Source organism: Haliotis cracherodii, unplaced genomic scaffold (assembly GCF_022045235.1).
Source record: "Haliotis cracherodii isolate W230 unplaced genomic scaffold, xgHalCrac1.p SCAF_3, whole genome shotgun sequence".
Classification (NCBI taxonomy): domain Eukaryota; kingdom Metazoa; phylum Mollusca; class Gastropoda; order Lepetellida; family Haliotidae; genus Haliotis; species Haliotis cracherodii.
Genome location: NW_027266286.1, coordinates 59,983,243 through 60,001,710, shown reverse-complemented (window position 1 = coordinate 60,001,710; position 18,468 = coordinate 59,983,243). Strand labels below are relative to the sequence as shown.

The window sequence follows — 18,468 nt, the reverse complement described above, 5'->3', positions numbered from 1 at the left end:
TTTAGTAATAGATGTTATAGTGCTGAGTGTGGTGTTTGGAGTTTAGTAATAGATGTTATAGTGCTGAGTGTGGTGTTAGGAGTTTAGCAATAGATGTTATAGTGCTGAGTGTGGTGTTTGGAGTTTAGTGATAGATGTTATAGTGCTGAGTGTGGTGTTTGGAGTTTAGTAATGGATGTTATAGTGCTGAGTGTGGTGTTAGGAGTTTAGTAATGGATGTTATAGTGCTGAGTGTGGTGTTAGGAGTTTAGTAATGGATGTTATAGTGCTGAGTGTGGTGTTTGGAGTTTAGTAATGGATGTTATAGTGCTGAGTGTGGTGTTAGGAGTTTAGTAATGGATGTTATAGTGCTGAGTGTGGTGTTTGGAGTTTAGTGATAGATGTTATAGTGCTGAGTGTGGTGTTTTTTGAGTTTAGTGATAGATGTTATAGTGCTGAGTGTGGTGTTTGGAGTTTAGTGATAGATGTTATAGTGCTGAGTGTGGTGTTTGGAGTTTAGTAATAGATGTTATAGTGCTGAGTGTGGTGTTTGGAGTTTAGTAATAGATGTTATAGTGCTGAGTGTGGTGTTAGGAGTTTAGTAATAGATGTTATAGTGCTGAGTGTGGTGTTAGGAGTTTAGTAATAGATGTAATTGTGCTGAGTGTGGTGTTAAAATGTTAGCATATTGTTGCATAAGCTCAGAAGCCTTAAGCCTGTTTTGGATTTCCTGGTTAGGTTGAAGAAAATCAACCACTGATTGTATTGTATCATTTTGTTTTTCAATTTCTAATGTTTTGTGTTCTGTAAAACCTTTGGATTGAGTGAGAAAGTGAATATGTTTTTTATGCCATTTTTAGCAATATTCCAGCAATATGATGATGGGGGACACCAGAAATGGGCTTCGCACATTGTACCCATGTGAGGAATCAAACCCAGGCCTTTGCTGTGACGAGCCAATGCTTTAACGACTCGAATATATCAACGCCACTGAACCTTTTGCGTGCAAACTGTTTTCAACATATGAACTTAGTCATTCAGACATATTGTTAAATATCAAGTCAGGAAAGTCAGATAGGTAGTTGCCTTTACAAAAGTAGCCAAACCCAACATATCTTCAATCTAAAAGTAGGTCCATTCGAATTGATTTAATGCATCTCATATGGTAAATATTACGCAGAGCATAAAATACCAGGAACCAGTTTATGGGACAAGGGATGAATGTCATCACTTCCATTACATCACTGTCACTTAGTCTGCCATGTTGTACACAGATAACAGAAAGATCTATGATACCTTGTTACAGTTTGCACGCAAAAGGTTTAGTGGCATGCATCGATGAATGGAGGGTGTGTTCATCAAAAATTAGAAGGAGAATTTATTCAGTTGATTTGTAAATATGCAAAAAGCTTATTGGTCCCCCAACATATCCTTGGTGCAAATGTGATCTTGCACTTTTCAAACTGAGATGAGATTCAGTATTGCGACCCTTCTGTTCTGTTCAGGTACTGGGGCTTCGACTGTGGAAGAGTACGAATGTTTGAAGGCCAAGGTGAAGGCCATCTGTTCGTTGTTGATGCTTCTCCACAAGATCCACGACCAGAACAAGCTGATGCCAGGTAGGTCCGGGGAATGCTATTGCTTGGTCATGTGACTTTCGGGGAACTCCCAGACATGACATCAACACCTTGCTCTTCAGAACAATGTAGTTTGCAGATGTTAAAGTAGATGGGCTTGACTGGAATCTGCACCCTGCTTGATTGTCTGATTGTATGCCTTTGAAAGAGTTGGTTTATAGAGCTTAGTGTGTCAGACAGTTAAGTCAGGGAATCAGGGGCAGATTTAGGGGTTTCATGGTTGATTCAAGGCAAAGATTCAGCAATTCATGGACCATGTCTTCCGATTAATAGATTGATGTCGGCAGAGGTCATCATGACACTTTGTAACATGTTATTGAAAAATTGAAATGATTTGCATATTTCTTCTACTCAATATGATTTTTTTCTGAAATATTAAGTTTATTTGTTTAGGTGTGATGGTGGCAAAAGTTTTCCTAATTTTGTGTTATGTCCTAGGCACTATCCACCAGTGTTATATCCTGGGCACTATCCACAAGTGTTTTAATCTGGGCACTATCTACCAGTGGTATAACCTGGTCACTATCCACCTGTGGATTAACCTGAGCTCTATCAACCAGTGTTATAGCTTGGGCACTATCCACCAGTGTTTTAATCTGGGCACTATCCACTAGTGTTTTAATCTGGGCACTATCGACTAGTGTTTTAATCTGGGCACTATCCACCAGTGTTTTAATCTGGGCACTATCGACTAGTGTTACTGCTTGGCGTTATTCACTAGTGTTATGGCATAGGCACTATGATCTAGACTTGTGTTGATTCTTCTAGGCGGTCTAGAAGAGCTCCAGTCTCGGGCTGACCACCTTTGTGGGGTGGTGGGGAGCGAGAGACTGAGCAGCGCCGGCAGTGGCGGCACCTTCGAATGGGTGGACAGTCTGCTGGTGAAAGCTCTACAGAATGGGGACTGGCTCCTCATTGACAACGTCAACTTCTGCAGGTAATTCTCAAGTTATCACCATGTTAAAATCTGATCAATGCCTAACACAATGACTTACAGGACAATGAACATATATTCTCTCATAAAATGGGAAAGGTAGAGTGGCCTAAGTCGTTCATGTGAAGGCCTGGGTTCCATTTCTGGTGTTCTCCAACATTATATTACTAAAATATTGCTAAAGCCATAATGATTCACTCACTCCTTTGAAATGTTGACACTTTGGTTGGAAATTAATTAAACTTGTTCAAATCTGACAGATTGACTATAGTAATATGAAAGAATTGGGTGTTATTTTACTTCTTTTGAAGTGTATATTTTTATTTCATAAACTTTGACACATACCCTGAGTCAGCCTTAGCTCCATTACTTTAACACAAACTAAAGATGGTGATTATAGTTTGATTTCATAAACTTTGACACAGAGCTGTGATATTTTTCTTAGTTTGAGATATGTTTTGTGTTCAGCCCCTCTGTGCTTGATCGTCTGAACGCCCTGCTGGAGCCTGGAGGAGTCCTGAGCATCAACGAACGAGGTGTTATAGACGGACAGATCCCAGCCATCAAGCCACATGCCAACTTCAGGTAAACAACAATGTATTTCTACAAATGGAACTGTTAACATGAAATGACTTGTTGTTTTCTGATATAGTAAACAAAGTTTATAACAAACACGCTTAAAACGAACTGACCGATATATAGAACTTATTTTTTAGTCCCAGACATTTGCTGTAGATATATGCTGTATATATACTTATAATGAACTACGGTTATTACGAACTAAACTTATCGGTCCCTTTGAGTTCCTAATAACCATAGTTTACTGCAATTGTATTTCATTGTATTTTATGACATGATGTGATGTTTGTATTTTCAGTTCATCCTTATTGTTTTTTGTCAGTCTAATGCTAATGTAATCTCAATGAAGTAAACAGATTAAGTTAGTTATTTAACATCTGTCATTACATTGTAGGCTATTTCTGGCCATGGATCCCAAGTTTGGTGAAATTTCTCGAGCAATGAGGAATCGTGGTGTTGAGATTTATATTCCAGGAGAGGTGAGTGAGACAATTTGGTGTACAACATAGCAAGTACAGTGATGGTCTTCAGGTACCGTCAGATGGGCTTCTGTCTGATGGGAGCTTAGTTACACTCTAGTCAGTGAGTTGATACCTGAACATCTCCTACACAATGGCCTCGTTACCCTCCGCCTCATTAGTGTAGCTTACCTTCATGATGCTGAGGCAGCTATAGTATCAGTGAAGACAATGGCTGACTTCCCAGGGATGTATCTGGCTGGCAATTTGTCCATTGGTCAAAATTTGAATTTCTTATTTTCCTAAAGTTGGAGGTATTTTAACATTGAACATTAATGTTGCATTCAATGCAGTAATGTAAATTTAAGCAAAGAATTTCTTCCTCTTTTTCGGTCCTGTTATCAATGACATACAAGTATCCTCCACAAAAACACAACAATAGTTACAGAAGAACCAGTTTGTGAATTTTACTGACATTTGCTGCAGACTTGGGGTCAAATACCGGCCTCTGAGCAGGTCTAGATAAATCTGCTGGTGGATTTCAACTCCTTTATCTTTCCAACGCAACGTTTACAGGTGCTAGTATCTTTGCCAGGCAAGAGACACTGGAAATCACTTGCTTGATAAAGGTGCTAGAACATGTGCCCTAACGTCATTGGAAGAATTAAAAAAGTCGAAATCTGTATGTTAACTTTTATACTTACCTCATCACACTGATTTAATAATGTTACCCTGTTCTTGTTTTGTTACAATGTAATTACTTTAATGTTTCACTGGAATTGGTTTAATCATGTTTCACTGGAATTGTTTAATGTTTCACTGGAATTGGTTTAATCTTGTTTCACTGGAATTGGTTTAATCGTGTTTCACTGACATTGTTTTAATGTTTCACTGGAATTGGTTTAATCATGTTTCACTGGAATTGGTTTAATTGTATTTCACTGGAATTGGTTTAATCGTGTTTCACTGAAATTGGTTTAATCGTGTTTCACTGGAATTGGTTTAATCGTGTTTCACTGTCATTGTTTTAATGTTTCACTGGAATTGGTTTAATCATGTTTCCCTGGAATTGGTTTAATCGTGTTTCACTGGAATTGGTTTAATTGTATTTCACTGGAATTGGTTTAATCGTGTTTCCCTGGAATTGGTTTACTGTTGCACTGGAATTGGTTTAATAGTGTTTCACTGAAACAGGCTTAAAGTTGTTATTTACTGGTATTGGTTAAATGTTTAAGGCCAATTGGTTATATATTCTGATAGTTCTCTGTAAGACATGCTATTGTTTCATGTGTTCAAAATATGGATCAAATTGATTTTTCCATGAATGTTTTTACATATCCCTTCAAGTTTATGAATCTTTCTGGTAAAGAAATCTATTTCCTCTTACTGACATGGCCTTGTGCACTAGGATTATGAAGACAGAAATCAATTTGTCGGTGGATATCAGACAGTTTAGTTTAGAAATGAGAATTGGGAGCTTAGAAAGAATTTGTCTTAGAGATTTAGGAACAAATTAGCAAATACTTTAATTCAATGGCCAGGAAATTAAATTCCCACTCTTTCATAAAGCAGTCTACTTGATGCTAGAAGCAGCTTTGAGCTGGCCATGTGACCTTGAGGAGAGCAGTGATCAAACAAGTTGATCATAAATACCAATATCACTAAACACAAACAACATGGGATTTAAAGCTGCTAATTTTGAAAATGCCTTGGAGATTATTGACATAAATTTGGATTCTCAAATCATGAAAGACAGGATTATTGTGTCCAAATGTTAACAGCTTTGATGTTTAATCCAAGAGATATTTGTGATCTGCTGCAAATTATTTTACAATTCCAAGCAAGGAGGATCAGGTGGCTTGGCTTCAGCAAGAGTGTTTGCCTAGTTGTAGTTGCAAAGTACCAGAGAAATTGGTGCAAATTTTTACATTTGTATTTTACATATTATTGTGATGGAAAGAAGAAAAAGAATTATTTGTAAATGGGGCACTGAACTATATTACAGTTGAAGGCGAGGTTGTGTAACACATATTGATTTGAACGCAATAATAGACTATCAACAAATGCAAAGAGTATCTCCAACAGACTGTTGCATAAGCTGGTACAGGCAGCTATAGCCTTGCTCCAAGGCTGTGTTGAAAGAAAAGTCCATGGATGTGTAGTAATTCTATCCTCCTAATAGGCAAGTCTATGTGGACAGTACCGTCTCTTATAGGGCCAACGTGTTCTAATATATACTTCATCTAGAAGTTATGATTTAAACTAATAATTTTTGCCCGAGACTTGTGCAGGTCTAAGGCAGCAACAATGTTGGTACAGTACTCACTCAGTGTTCCCTTCTGATGCTTGACGGCAGAAGTTTGTAGAAATTCCAGTACATTTCAGAACAGCTATTGTGTAGAAATTCCAGTACATATCAGAACAGCGATTGCATATTCACAGACAAGAAGTGGAGGTTTCAGTCAGTACTGTCTCTATCTTCGTTCATCCAGAAATGTAATGGCAGTTTGAAAAAAAACTTTATGAAACCTAGTTCTCCAATTACACAGTCTTTGCATGTCCAGGGCTGCTTAACATGCATCAGCTTTCTACCCTTTGATCGTATCTGTTGGAAGGCAGGGTGGCAAGGAATGCATGGATTTGACCCTCACAGATTGACTTCTACCTCAACACTGTGCTTGATTTGATAATACGACATCTAACGAGCCTTGTTACTCGCTTGATTAATTTGAGGAGTTGATGTGTTCAGTGGGGAATTATGGTGGGGCCCTGTGATTGGCTGATGTTAGGGAGCCATTACCTTGCCGGCAGTGGGGGTGATGGAGCACATATACTGATATGATTGTCCAGCGGATTATGTAAGACAATGGCTGCTTGGGTGAGAAGTGCTTAGGTCTCTGATGGTTTTGATTCTTGGCGAGCTGCTCGAGTGTTGATGGAGATCATGTGGTTGCTACCCACAATGCCCATTTCACAATTACCGGGCGTTTTTAAGTTGGGTAGTACATGGGTTTGGAGTCTGGATGAGTTAATGGCCATCATTCGGCTTTTAGAAGATGGATGGAAAATATTATATTTTGGTAACAAGTTATGAAGTGCAGAGACGGGGAGTGGCAATTTGTCACGCCATCCATGTTTTGTAAGCTTCTGCTCCGCCAGCACTGATTTAGATATAATGAAGCAGATGGGCAGATTATGAAATCGGAGATAATAAATCATTACTGCACAGTTTGAGACCATATTTAACAATAATTAATTCATTTGATTGAGTAGTTATGAGGTTTATACGATATTAGCTTGTGATTTATCTGGTCACCTTGTTAGGGTGAAAAGAGCTCTTCATTTTCACATATTTCAGTAAGTGTTTATTTTGTCATTCAAAACTGGCGTCCACAGGAAATATTACTTGGGGGAGATCTAGTAATGACTCCGAGGAGATATTGCTACAATTAATTTCAGGACAATGCTTGCAGACCATTTTGTTATCATTGTTCACCATGATGTCACAATCAAATTACATCAGGAGGTACGGGTGGCTCAGTCGAAGGTGCCGCAATTCAACCTGCAGAATTGAGTCCTTGGGCATGCCAGAAACCTCTGATTTAGGGTTTGAATCCGGTTTGCCCGATTATATTTATTGGTTTGTCAGCACCATACCATGCTTGTGGGTTCCACCAAATTGGTAAACGTCTGAGACCATTCGTCACCTTGGGCTTTTTTCCCACATTAAGCTGTGATAAAACTGGAATACTGTTATAAGTGGCGTTAAACCCAACTCACTCACTCTCTCAAATTACATGACCTATCTGTCTGCCACAGAAGCTGGTTAGTGATATTGTTTACACTCAAGGCAGGTTGAAACTGTTCAGCCACCAGCATACGCAGATATTTGACTATCATGATTCAGTGTTCTAAATGTTCATGGTAGACAATGGTTGAACATAAAATGCCATAACATTCGCAATGCCCTCTACTAATATATTTCTGCCCTAGAATATCCCATCTCTGAAATTTAATTACAAATGATTCAGGGTTGTGATTCGCCTGCAAAAAGAAAGAATATCAACTCGTGAAATAGAAGTACTTTATCAGGATACGAGGATACGAATCGTATTGCATCCATACCATCGGGATACATACTGTATCGCAACCCCAACGTATCGTTTCACCTCTAAATAGAATCTCTCCTTCATGTCTTTTGATATCACACATATCATATCCTCAATCTTATTAAAATCAGATCTTAGTTCTCGCTACCACTAAACAAAGATCTGAGGACATCCCATTATGGGTCACGTCATAACGACCTTTCATCCGACCAATCATGAAAGTGACAGTCGGGATGGGTTTGCTGTTCATTCAACCTCGGAGGATTTAAAATGGGGTATTCCAAACAACAGTTACAGGCTTTATGACTGAATCCATACAATCTAGGCCATCCATATGCCATTCCAATGTGTTCGTTTGTTCCGTTTACCAAATTTTTAATCGAGAATTTGTCAAATGTGTTTTAAAACGTAGTAGCCAGATTGAAACTAGTGCTGGAAGGCACGAGCAAGCTGCCTTCTGATTGGCTAATGTCGACTTCTTGGCAGTCATTCCATTGGTCGGTCAAAATTCACGAAAGGTCTGTCTGACGTGACCCGTGATGGGATGTCCTCAGATCTTTGTTTAGCGGAAGCGAGAAGATCTGATTTTAATGAGATTGATCATATCTCTCTATCATGTATAGTTGATTAATAGGGCATTCAGTGGGGAGCTGGTTGCCAAGGCACATGTCTTTGCATATACAGTATTATGATTATTGCAACCTCCCTATCAATACATGATTGATCCACACAACCAGTGTTGATTGGGTCTGTTATATATACACTGTTTACAATCATGCCCTACACGACCTTTTACCTCCCCTGTGGGTTTTCCAGAGGTCCTCTGTTCTCAATGTTTGTTGTTTAAGTTCAATAACATGGGAATTAATGTTTGATTGTGAAATCATCAAATCCCAGGGGCAGTGAGTAACTGCATGATTGCTGATGCTGCGTTAGGCAATACTCACTCACTCACTCATACCCCAGAGTTTATGCTCATGCTGTTGACCACTGGTTTGACTGGCCAAGAACTACCAGAACCTTTTAACTTATGACTGACTGTTTAATATTCATTTGGGGCTGGGGGCGGTTGGGTAGCCTAGTGGTTAAAGCGTTCGCTCGTCACACCGAAGACCCGGGTTCGATTCCCGACATGGGTACAATGTGTGAAGCCCATTTCTGGTGTCCACCGCCGTGATATTGCTGGAATATTGCTAAAAGCGGCGTAAACCCATACTCACTCACTCACTCATTTGGGGCTGTCAGTATGTCCCCAGGGCTTGTTTGTTCCCCCCCCATTACATTTATTTTCAAGATAGCTTTCTTGTCAAGTTAACAATTTTGTGTGCATGTTAAACCTGAGACTGAACTATTTACAATGTAGTACAAGTATTTTATGAAAAGACAGCATTTTCTTTGGTCTGTTTGACAACATAGCTTGACTGAACATTTTATTCATGGGATGAACATTATGCATATACATGCCTTTTTGTAAAGTGAGCTGCAGTACCTATGGTAGACACCATGTTGTATATCCATCTGCATCAGAATATCACCAACTTCCCGAGGCAAGGGAGTTAACTGACTGTAAAAGTCACATTTCCACCCTTGTCTAACTAGGCTGGTATTCTGAAGCATGTCTACTGTCAACTGGGCATCGACAGATATTTTCATGTACTTTCAACTCTTTTCATGTTTTTAATCAAGGTGCTCAAATGATTTGATGCATTGCGCGAGGTGAGGCCCATTTCATTAAACATAGGTCTTGATTATCGATCAGATCATCTTGACTGGGCGCCAACATTTTGTTTGAAGCACATGCAAGTTATAAGAGAGGTGGAATCTGGTCAATAATTACTAACTTTTAATAGCCACTGATGGAGCTACGATTGAGCCACAAATTTCCAGTGTAGTTTGACAAGGGTGGAATCTGGACTTTTGTAGTCAGTTAACACCCTTGTCATGGGAAGATGTGATGTCACTTGGATGAATGAATCCAAGAATAAATCTGACTTACAGCATCAAACCTAAGTGGAGCTCAGTACTCCATCACAGTACCCACTGTGCTACTGGAAGCTACACGTATACTGCAACGTATCAATGAGGTTTTCTTCCCTGTAGGATGATGGCTGCCCCTATTCAACTTGTGACACAAAGAGGATGATGAAAGGTTTGGGCCTGCATGACAAGGCCTTGTGTGATTGGCTGATTGATCTCCATGCCACAATGAAAGAGAGGCTGCCTCGACCTGACCAGCCAGTGCTAGTGGACTTGCTGTGTGTGGCGGCCATGATTGTCCAGCAGGTCGATCGAGGTGTGTCACGTGACAAGGCACTCTACCATGCAGCCAATGACGTGTATGTCAGGAGTCTTAAAACAACATTGTCCAAACAGGTGGGTTCAATTTAGAAGGGCCGGTGGGATAGTCTAGTGGTTAAAGTGCCAGCTCATCATGTCAAAGGCCCAGGTTTGATTCCCCACACGCATACAATGTGTGAAGCCTATTTCTGGGCTTGAATTTTGCTAAAAGTGGCCTACAATCATACTCACTCTCTCAATTTAGAAAATTATTTCAAGTTACAATGCTAATATGACATATAAGATCCAATAATTATATTGGTTGTAATAACATATTGACACAAAGCCACATGACATCAGATTTGCTGTCAGCAAAATATATGTTAATGTTGATTATCATTATTCATATGCAATATGATATGATTTCTAGGTTGCCATGGAGATACTAACAGAGCGTGTGAAGACCTTTCAGAGCGATGGTACCACTGGTCAAGTTGATGACTGCGAGCTTGGGTTATGGCCCTTGTCTCTATGTGGAACGCACGACTATTGGCGGAACACGGCCCTGGCTAATGTTCAGAACCCAGCAGGAACCCTGTTCTACCTTGTAGGGCAGATCAAGTCAGCATGGGCCATGTGAGTACTGGCTGAATGTCATAATGTGTTGGATTATTACGCTCAATCACAACGTTTAAAGGATGATATTGTTTGTATTCTTTAGATGGTTCTTTTTCCGTCCGTTTTTTTTCCATAGTAAACTCTATTTCAACTCTCTAGAGTGAGTTATTTTCAAACAGGCCAAAAAATTATTTGACCAGACCAATTTGCCTTCCAAGAATAATGTACCTGCTGTATATGATACATGATTTAGAGAGTATGATGATTGCAATTTTTTTTATATGCTTATATTGAGATACAACTAGGAAAAGCTTTTAGAGAGACAGCATGAAAAAAACAGTTTTCGCAGGTTACACGATTTAGACCAGTGGGGGAGACAGGCACCAAGTCTGTTCTTGAGATCTGTAGAGGACAATATTTAGTTCCAACGTCAATGAACTAAAAGATTTTCAATAATAGTTACTAGGCAGTTATATATCTGTAATATAATCGAGCAAATACAGACTGTCATGTAATTTTCGGCCTTAGTACAGGTGCTTATAAAGATTCAATACAGAATGGTCCTAAGTTGCTTATAGAACTGGACTGCTTAATAAGGCAAATACGGTATTATGGTATGACATGTTATGTATATTTGCCACTGCAGTTTCTAACAATACAAGACTAGTCCTCTCCTGCACTCTAATTAGTTGTTCATGAAGCAGCACATTGCTGTTAATTGTAGTTAATGACTGGTTCCTCAGACTGTATTAAACCACTGAATGCTGATCTCATCTGAGGTCTAAGTAAGACCGGTCACATGGGGTTGTTTCAGAACTGAAGACCTCGACTGCTCCATGATAACAAAACTGACGACCAAGTTAAGAATGGCAGCCGAGTTGTACATGTCACTCCTGCCGGAGAGGGGCTGGCAGACGGCATCAACGTGGCTTCAAAGGCTCATGGGACATCTGCTGCTGGACATGAGAGAGCTGCCAGCTATAAAGGGGCGACATGGATGGGCCCTAGAGAACTATGTGAGAGCTCTGCCGGGAGTGTTGGCTCTGTGTCTCAAGCAGCTTTCTGAACAGCCAATCAGCTTGCAGTATAGAAACGTGCTCCATGCCCTGTGCGAGGTACAGGCTGAAGGTGTGTTAGCCATTTTGTCACTCATTGTTGTACAAATTGATTGATTGATCCAACTAGAACGTCTTGTCAGGTCTAGTGACGATGGAATAACACGTCTTGGGGTGAGAGGGTCCTACGTGACAGTTACCCGATGCGGAAAGTTCAAATCATTCATTATTATGGGTTATACAAACCATTCCTCTTCCTTGACACGGTTTCATGCTTGCCCCTGTTTGGGTAAACTGTTTGCAGTCTGAAGTTATTTGGGAGTAAATTTGTCTTTTGTAGTTAGATACGCACATAACCATTACAATGAAATATATACAGTTTGGTGCATACTGATACATCTAACGGTATCGGGATGTTGATTATTTATGAAGGGTTTGTTGTTTCTTTTAAAGATGTTACATAAATTTCTAAGGATTCTTAGTCTATTAATTTGTAGGAATAGAATTTTGAATTTTCGTTTTCGGAGCTATGTATTGGGGTGATTAAAGATTAAATGTTTATACATGCACATCTTATAGAAATGATTTTTTTCAGCTTTTATTTCAAGATTTCAAGACAAACCATCTGCTCTCAATTAACTTTAACTATAACAGACCAGGTGTAGCTTGTATTTAAATGTTTTTAAATTTTCTCTCAATTAAAAGATGAAGAAATATTTCAGGTTGAAATAAACTTTGAATGATGATGGTATATGATTTTCCATGGTTGTGGTATACAATATTCCATGGTTGTGGTATACAATATTCCATGGTTGTGATATACGATGTTCCATGGATGTGGTATACAATATTCCATGGTTGTGGTATACAATATTCCATGGTTGTTGTATACAATATTCCCCGGTTGTTGTATACAATATTCCATGGTTGTGGTATACAATATTCCATGGTTGTATACAATATTCCATGGTTGTTGTATACAATATTCCCCGGTTGTGATATATAATGTTCCATGGTTGTATACAATATTCCATGGTTGTGGTATACAATATTCCATGGATATGATATACAATATTCCGTGGTTGAGATATATAATGTTCCATGGTTGTATACAATATTCCATGGATGTGATATACAATATTCCATGGTTGTTGTATACAATATTCCCCGGTTGTGATATATAATGTTCCATGGTTGTATACAATATTCCATGGTTGTGGTATACAATATTCCATGGATATGATATACAATATTCCATGGTTGAGATATATAATGTTCCATGGTTGTATACAATATTCCATGGATATGATATACAATATTCCATGGTTGAGATATATAATGTTCCATGGTTGTATACAATATTCCATGGATGTGATATACAATGTTCCATGGTTGTATACAATATTCCATGGTTGTGATATACAATGTTCCATGGTTGTATACAATATATTCCATGGTTGTGATATACAATGTTCCATGGTTGTATACAATATTCCATGGTTGTGATATACAATGTTCCATGGTTGTATACAATGTTCCATGGTTGTATTTGTGACATGTATCAAAGCCTCTTAGTTGTCAGTGAAGAAACCACTCTCTCTATGAATGCATCTCATCTGCCAGGGGAGAGGAACGGAAACAGCCAATTATGTCTGATAAATTAAACAGCAATTGCATTAGGAGTGTCACGTCTTAAATTTGGTTGTAATTGATATTGATTTCATGGGGATGGTATGTGATAATAAGGCATGTCATATTGAATACTGGTCTCAATTTGCAATTAATTTGACTTAGAAATTAACTGAAAATTTAGATAATCTTGGGAAGTAAAGCTTGTATTTTTCACTCAGACCAGGACACTTAAGCCCTGTCCCCTGTGTTGAACTACAGTCACTGCAGTGTTTTAATATTGTAATAAGGGATTATCTAGATCTGCTAAGAAGCTGATATTTTCTGAAGCAGATGTCCCAAATATGACTAAATAGCGACAGTTCATTTTATAAAAGTTATAACTAATGTTATAGCTGTGTAGAGGCGGCTTTCACTGACTACTTGACCAATTAAAAGGAAGAGGCTTGAATATTCGTAACAGTCCACGTATCGTCATTGTCATCATCAAGCAACAGCAGCAGCAGCAGCAGCATAGTTGTCAACGTCGTCATCATCATGATTATCATTAAATGACAGTAGTCTACAGAAGTTTATGTTTCTGTTACTTCAGTGGACTCCGTCCTGGTGGATCAGCCGTGGCACGTCGTGTGGAACCCCCATCTGCTGCAGCATCTCCAACGTCAACGACGCCCCGGGGGAGACCAGGACTGGAACCAGCTCACTGACAATCTACACACTTTGTCATACAAGTGAGTCTAAACGACACTTACCAGTGGTTTAATGTGTCCAGATCTTTTATTCTTTGAAATTAGTTTATTGACTGTCTTAAAGGGGAGTTTGGTTCTGGTCAAATAAGGCAGTCCCAGCATGTGAGATTAATGTCATACAACACCAGCTTTGTTTGTCAGCTAATGCTAAATATATGATGTACGTCTATCAAGTACTACTGCAATAACACAGTAGCAATGTCTCGGTTTCACACATGTCACGTCCTCACACTTCGAGCTGGACAGGAAGCGATTAGTCTCCCTTTAAGGATGTTTGATAATTTGAGATTTTGTATTTTTTGAGAGGAAAAGTTACTTTTTTATTGATATGTTTTTTTAAAATTTATTATCAAAATGTTTGGTAGAAGAATTTCTGTGTTTGTGATGAAAATCCTGATAAAAATAAGTTCTTAAAATTATGTTTTCTTTTCTTTGTAAAAATATTCCTATAGTGTATACAGTAAACTATGTTTATAACGAACTGACGGATATAATTAAATGTTTTGGGTTCTCATCCATTTTCTGTTTACATGCTGTATATATGCATATAACAAACTACGGTTATAACAAACTAAAATTACTGGTTCTTTGGAGGTCGTTATAACCATAGTTTACTGTACTTATGATACTAAAATGTGTCTTGGGTACATTTGAATGAAGACCAGTAAAGATGCCGGGGTAGAAGAGGTTTTCAGCAACAAAAGTCGACTAACGGGATCAAATGGTCAGACTCGCTGACTTGGTTGATGCATGTCATCTATCCCAATTGCATGGATCGATGCTCATCATATTAATCACTGGATTGTCTGGTCCAGACTCGATTATTTACAGACCGCAATCATATAACTGGAATATTGCTGAGTGCTGCTTTAAACAACAAACCAACCAACATTTGAATCAATGAAATTGAGAGAACAATTGTAATTATACTTAACTGCTTAAGGCTCCTGAAGATTTAAAAAGTTTAAAAAGTTATATGTAAGTCACATAAAGTCGGGGACCACCAGATTCTTTCACATTACTATAAGTAATCATGCCATGATCGATTAACTATAGTAATATGAAAGAATCGGCTGCTCCTGAATTTCATTTAAGTAGTATTTGTTACGATGTATGTTTTATTTTGGTGTCTTTTTCAATCAACCATTTATAATGGAGAAAGACTAGAGTATCATTACAAAATGTACATCATCAGAGGTGTAATAATGCTGTGTGACTTAATGACCGCCGTCCAGACTACAGCGCTCCATAATGACATCAATGGGAGAGAGCTCGGAGTAGAAGGGACGACCAATTAGATTATATTTGTCTGTGGTCAGGATGTAGTTAATTAGAGCCTCCATTTGCAACAGTCAGATGCAGTAGTGTGTCAAGGAATAGAACCAGTCAGCAGAAATTATGACTGGGATACCTGATTTGTCTCAAGTCGGTTCACGGAAGAAACCGCTGTAAATGAAGTAGCCACGTATTATGTGACGGGTGTCGTGGCAAGTGAGGTAATTAAGCATGTAGTGGCCAGATCGAAGCGTGGCAAATGTCCGTCCCCCCACCTTACAGGTTCACACTGACCATCCAGGCAGATCTGTGTTACAACATTGGGACTGTGTGGTTGTTTGGGGAACTGTTTTGTGATGATGATAATGGACAAGACCGCTAGATAACGTTGATTTCTAGAACGTTGGGAATTAACCAAGATGATGGAGACACAATCCAGAAAGGACAACCATTATGAGTTTGGTAGAATCATTAGGATCTTTTGAACCAAATTCAGCCATTACGAATTAATTAAATATATTACACATTTTGTCCAAAAAACATTGCCTGTAATTTGAGCTAAATATTGACCTTGTGACAGTCGTGGTCGTATACTGGTACATAACTTATTAATAATGTACTATTGGTCATTTGTTTTAGTTTAAGTCAGGTTTTGAGGAGTTTTTGTGATAAAATGTAATACTAATACTGTTATGTACTGATATTAATTACTATATCTTTTTAAAATTTTTTTCATTTTAGACGCCAATTATCCTAGATGTTCCTAATTGCGGCAGTTTTGGGTTTTCACATGACTGAAGAATGTCACTGTTGCTAATTTCAGTGTTCATTGTATGATATTGTTTAAAAAATATCTGATTGTTATGATATACTACTCAAAACAAGTTAAAGAACAAAAACTTGTTTCATATGACTATGGCTTATCTGTCATGTCATGACAGGTTAACTATGGTCATATGAAAAAATCAGGTACTCTTTAAATTCTTTTGAGTAGTTTATATATGTAGTTATTTCATTTCCAAAAGACACAGCTTCTATTAAATTATTTATATTATTATTATTATTATTTTTCTGTAATTATGAATTCAAGACCCATGTACATGATGTAAGTGTTTAAGGTCTATTCTGTCTGTGTTACACACATGTATTTAGGTTATTATCTGCCGCCACAAAGTAGAAGGGGGATATAGGAATGGGTGCTGTTCATTCTGAATCCATCTTTCCGCCCTTCCATCCATCTGTCCGGCCGCCACGTTTTGTTTCTGGGCAGAACTAAAAAACCATAAGAGATATCTTAACAAAACTTGGCACATAGATAGGTCTGGTGGTGAACTGGTGCTTTTTGATAATTTGGGATTTAAAAAAAAAAAAAAATGTTTGAGTTTCCATGGCAAGGACTTTGACTTACACTGAAAATGGTGGTAGTGTCGTTCCCGGAGCAGATCTTGGAAACCATACAATATTTCTTCACCATACTTGGCACATAGATAGGTCTAGTGGTAAACTGGTGCCTTTTGATAGATTGGGATTTAAAAAAAATAAAAAATTTCAAGTTTCCATAGCATTGACTTTGACTTAGACTGAAAATGGCGGTAGTACTCATCTCCGGAGGACTAATGCCTTGCACACAACCAGAAATGTCATATTGGTGGGGGATATGAGTAGTTCATGTAGTGTGTGAGTGTTACGGTATATATTTGTATACATATATATTTGAGTGCCTATGGTATACGCTTCATATTGCCTCCTGCAGGGTGTGTCTACTGCTCCACCTGACGCTGGTGTTCCGAGACCTGCAGCCGATGGTGGAGACACTCTCCGGCCTCCAACACACAGGTGAGATACACACTTTACGCGCACAGTGAGCAACACTATCTTGATATAAAGTCAAATCCTGCCCATCTGGACGCTATCAATGTAATCATGTGGCTAAAGAAATTGTTGCAGAATTTGTTGTATGTATGTGGATGTTCCTCAGCCCTACCTTTGAACTACCGGTACATTGGGCTTTCCTAGTCTCAACCTTTGGCCTTGGCCCATTTCTTGCTTGGGCCAATCTGTAAAGCTTGCATTGGCTTATTTGTAAAGCTTGCTTGGGCCTATTTGCAAAGCTTGCTTGGGCCTATTTATAATTAAAACTTGCCTCTAGCCTATCTACTAAGCTTGCTTGGGCTTATTTTTAAAGCTTGCTTGGGCCTATTTGTAAAGCTTGGATGTGCCTCTCTGTAAAGCTTGCTTGGGCCTATTTGTAAAGCTTGGATGTGCCTATCTGTAAAGCTTGCTTGGGCCTATTTGTAAAGCTTGGATGTGCCTATCTGTAAAGCTTGGATGTGCCTATCTGTAAAGCTTGGATGGGCCTATTTGTAAAGCTTGGATGTGCCTATCTGTAAAGCTTGGATGGGCCTATTTGTAAAGCTTGGATGGGCCTATCTGTAAAGCTTGGATGGGCCTATTTGTAAAGCTTGGATGTGCCTATCTGTAAAGCTTGGATGGGCCTATTTGTAAAGCTTAGATGTGCCTATCTGTAAAGCTTGGATGGGCCTATCTGTAAAGCTTGCTTGGGCCTATCTGTAAAGCTTGGATGGGCCTATCTGTAAAGCTTGGATGTGCCTATCTGTAAAGCTTGGATGGGCCTATCTGTTATGCTTGCTTGGGCTTATTTTTAAAGCTTGCTTTGGCCTATTTGTAAAGCTTGGATGTGCCTATCTGTAAAGCTTGGATGTGCCTATCTGTAAAGCTTGGATGGGCCTATTTGTAAAGCTTGGATGTGCCTATCTGTAAAGCTTGGATGGGCCTATTTGTAAAGCTTGGATGGGCCTATCTGTAAAGCTTGGATGGGCCTATTTGTAAAGCTTGGATGGGCCTATTTGTAAAGCTTGGATGGGCCTATCTGTAAAGCTTGCTTGGGCCTATTTGTAAAGCTTGGATGGGCCTATTTGTTAAGCTTGCTTGGGCCTATTTGTAAAGCTTGGATAGGCCTATCTCTTAAGCTTGCTTGGGCCTATTTGTAAAGCTTGGATGGGCCTATCTGTTAAGCTTGCTTGGGCTTTTTTTTAAAGCTTGCTTGGGCCTATTTGTAAAGCTTGGATGTGCCTATCTGTAAAGCTTGGATGTGCCTATCTGTAAAGCTTGGATGGGCCTATTTGTAAAGCTTGGATGGGCATACTTG

General features: G+C 38.8%; 2 protein-coding genes across 3 annotated transcripts in view; one reads left to right on the top strand and one right to left on the bottom strand.

Moving 5' to 3' along the window:
• LOC139475907 (midasin-like) overlaps positions 1-18,468 on the top strand; it is a 141,470-nt gene that overhangs the window by 65,485 nt on the left and 57,517 nt on the right. Inside the window, exons 41-49 of the mRNA XM_071259124.1 lie at positions 1,485-1,598; positions 2,385-2,553; positions 3,019-3,135; positions 3,524-3,608; positions 9,797-10,069; positions 10,404-10,609; positions 11,406-11,719; positions 13,868-14,006; positions 17,053-17,135. Coding sequence (XP_071115225.1) covers positions 1,485-1,598; positions 2,385-2,553; positions 3,019-3,135; positions 3,524-3,608; positions 9,797-10,069; positions 10,404-10,609; positions 11,406-11,719; positions 13,868-14,006; positions 17,053-17,135 — 1,500 coding nt within the window. The remainder of the gene's footprint in view (positions 1-1,484; positions 1,599-2,384; positions 2,554-3,018; positions 3,136-3,523; positions 3,609-9,796; positions 10,070-10,403; positions 10,610-11,405; positions 11,720-13,867; positions 14,007-17,052; positions 17,136-18,468) is intronic.
• The window catches only part of LOC139475906 (uncharacterized), a 38,327-nt gene that overhangs the window by 15,911 nt on the left and 3,948 nt on the right, over positions 1-18,468 (bottom strand). The window contains exon 1 of one of the 2 annotated variants that reach the window (XM_071259123.1): positions 5,914-5,997. The exons of the other annotated variant lie outside the window; for it this stretch is intronic. The gene's annotated coding sequence lies outside the window, so the exon portion shown is untranslated. Of the gene's footprint in view, positions 1-5,913; positions 5,998-18,468 lie in introns of those variants that run through there. 2 annotated transcript variants of the gene reach the window in all.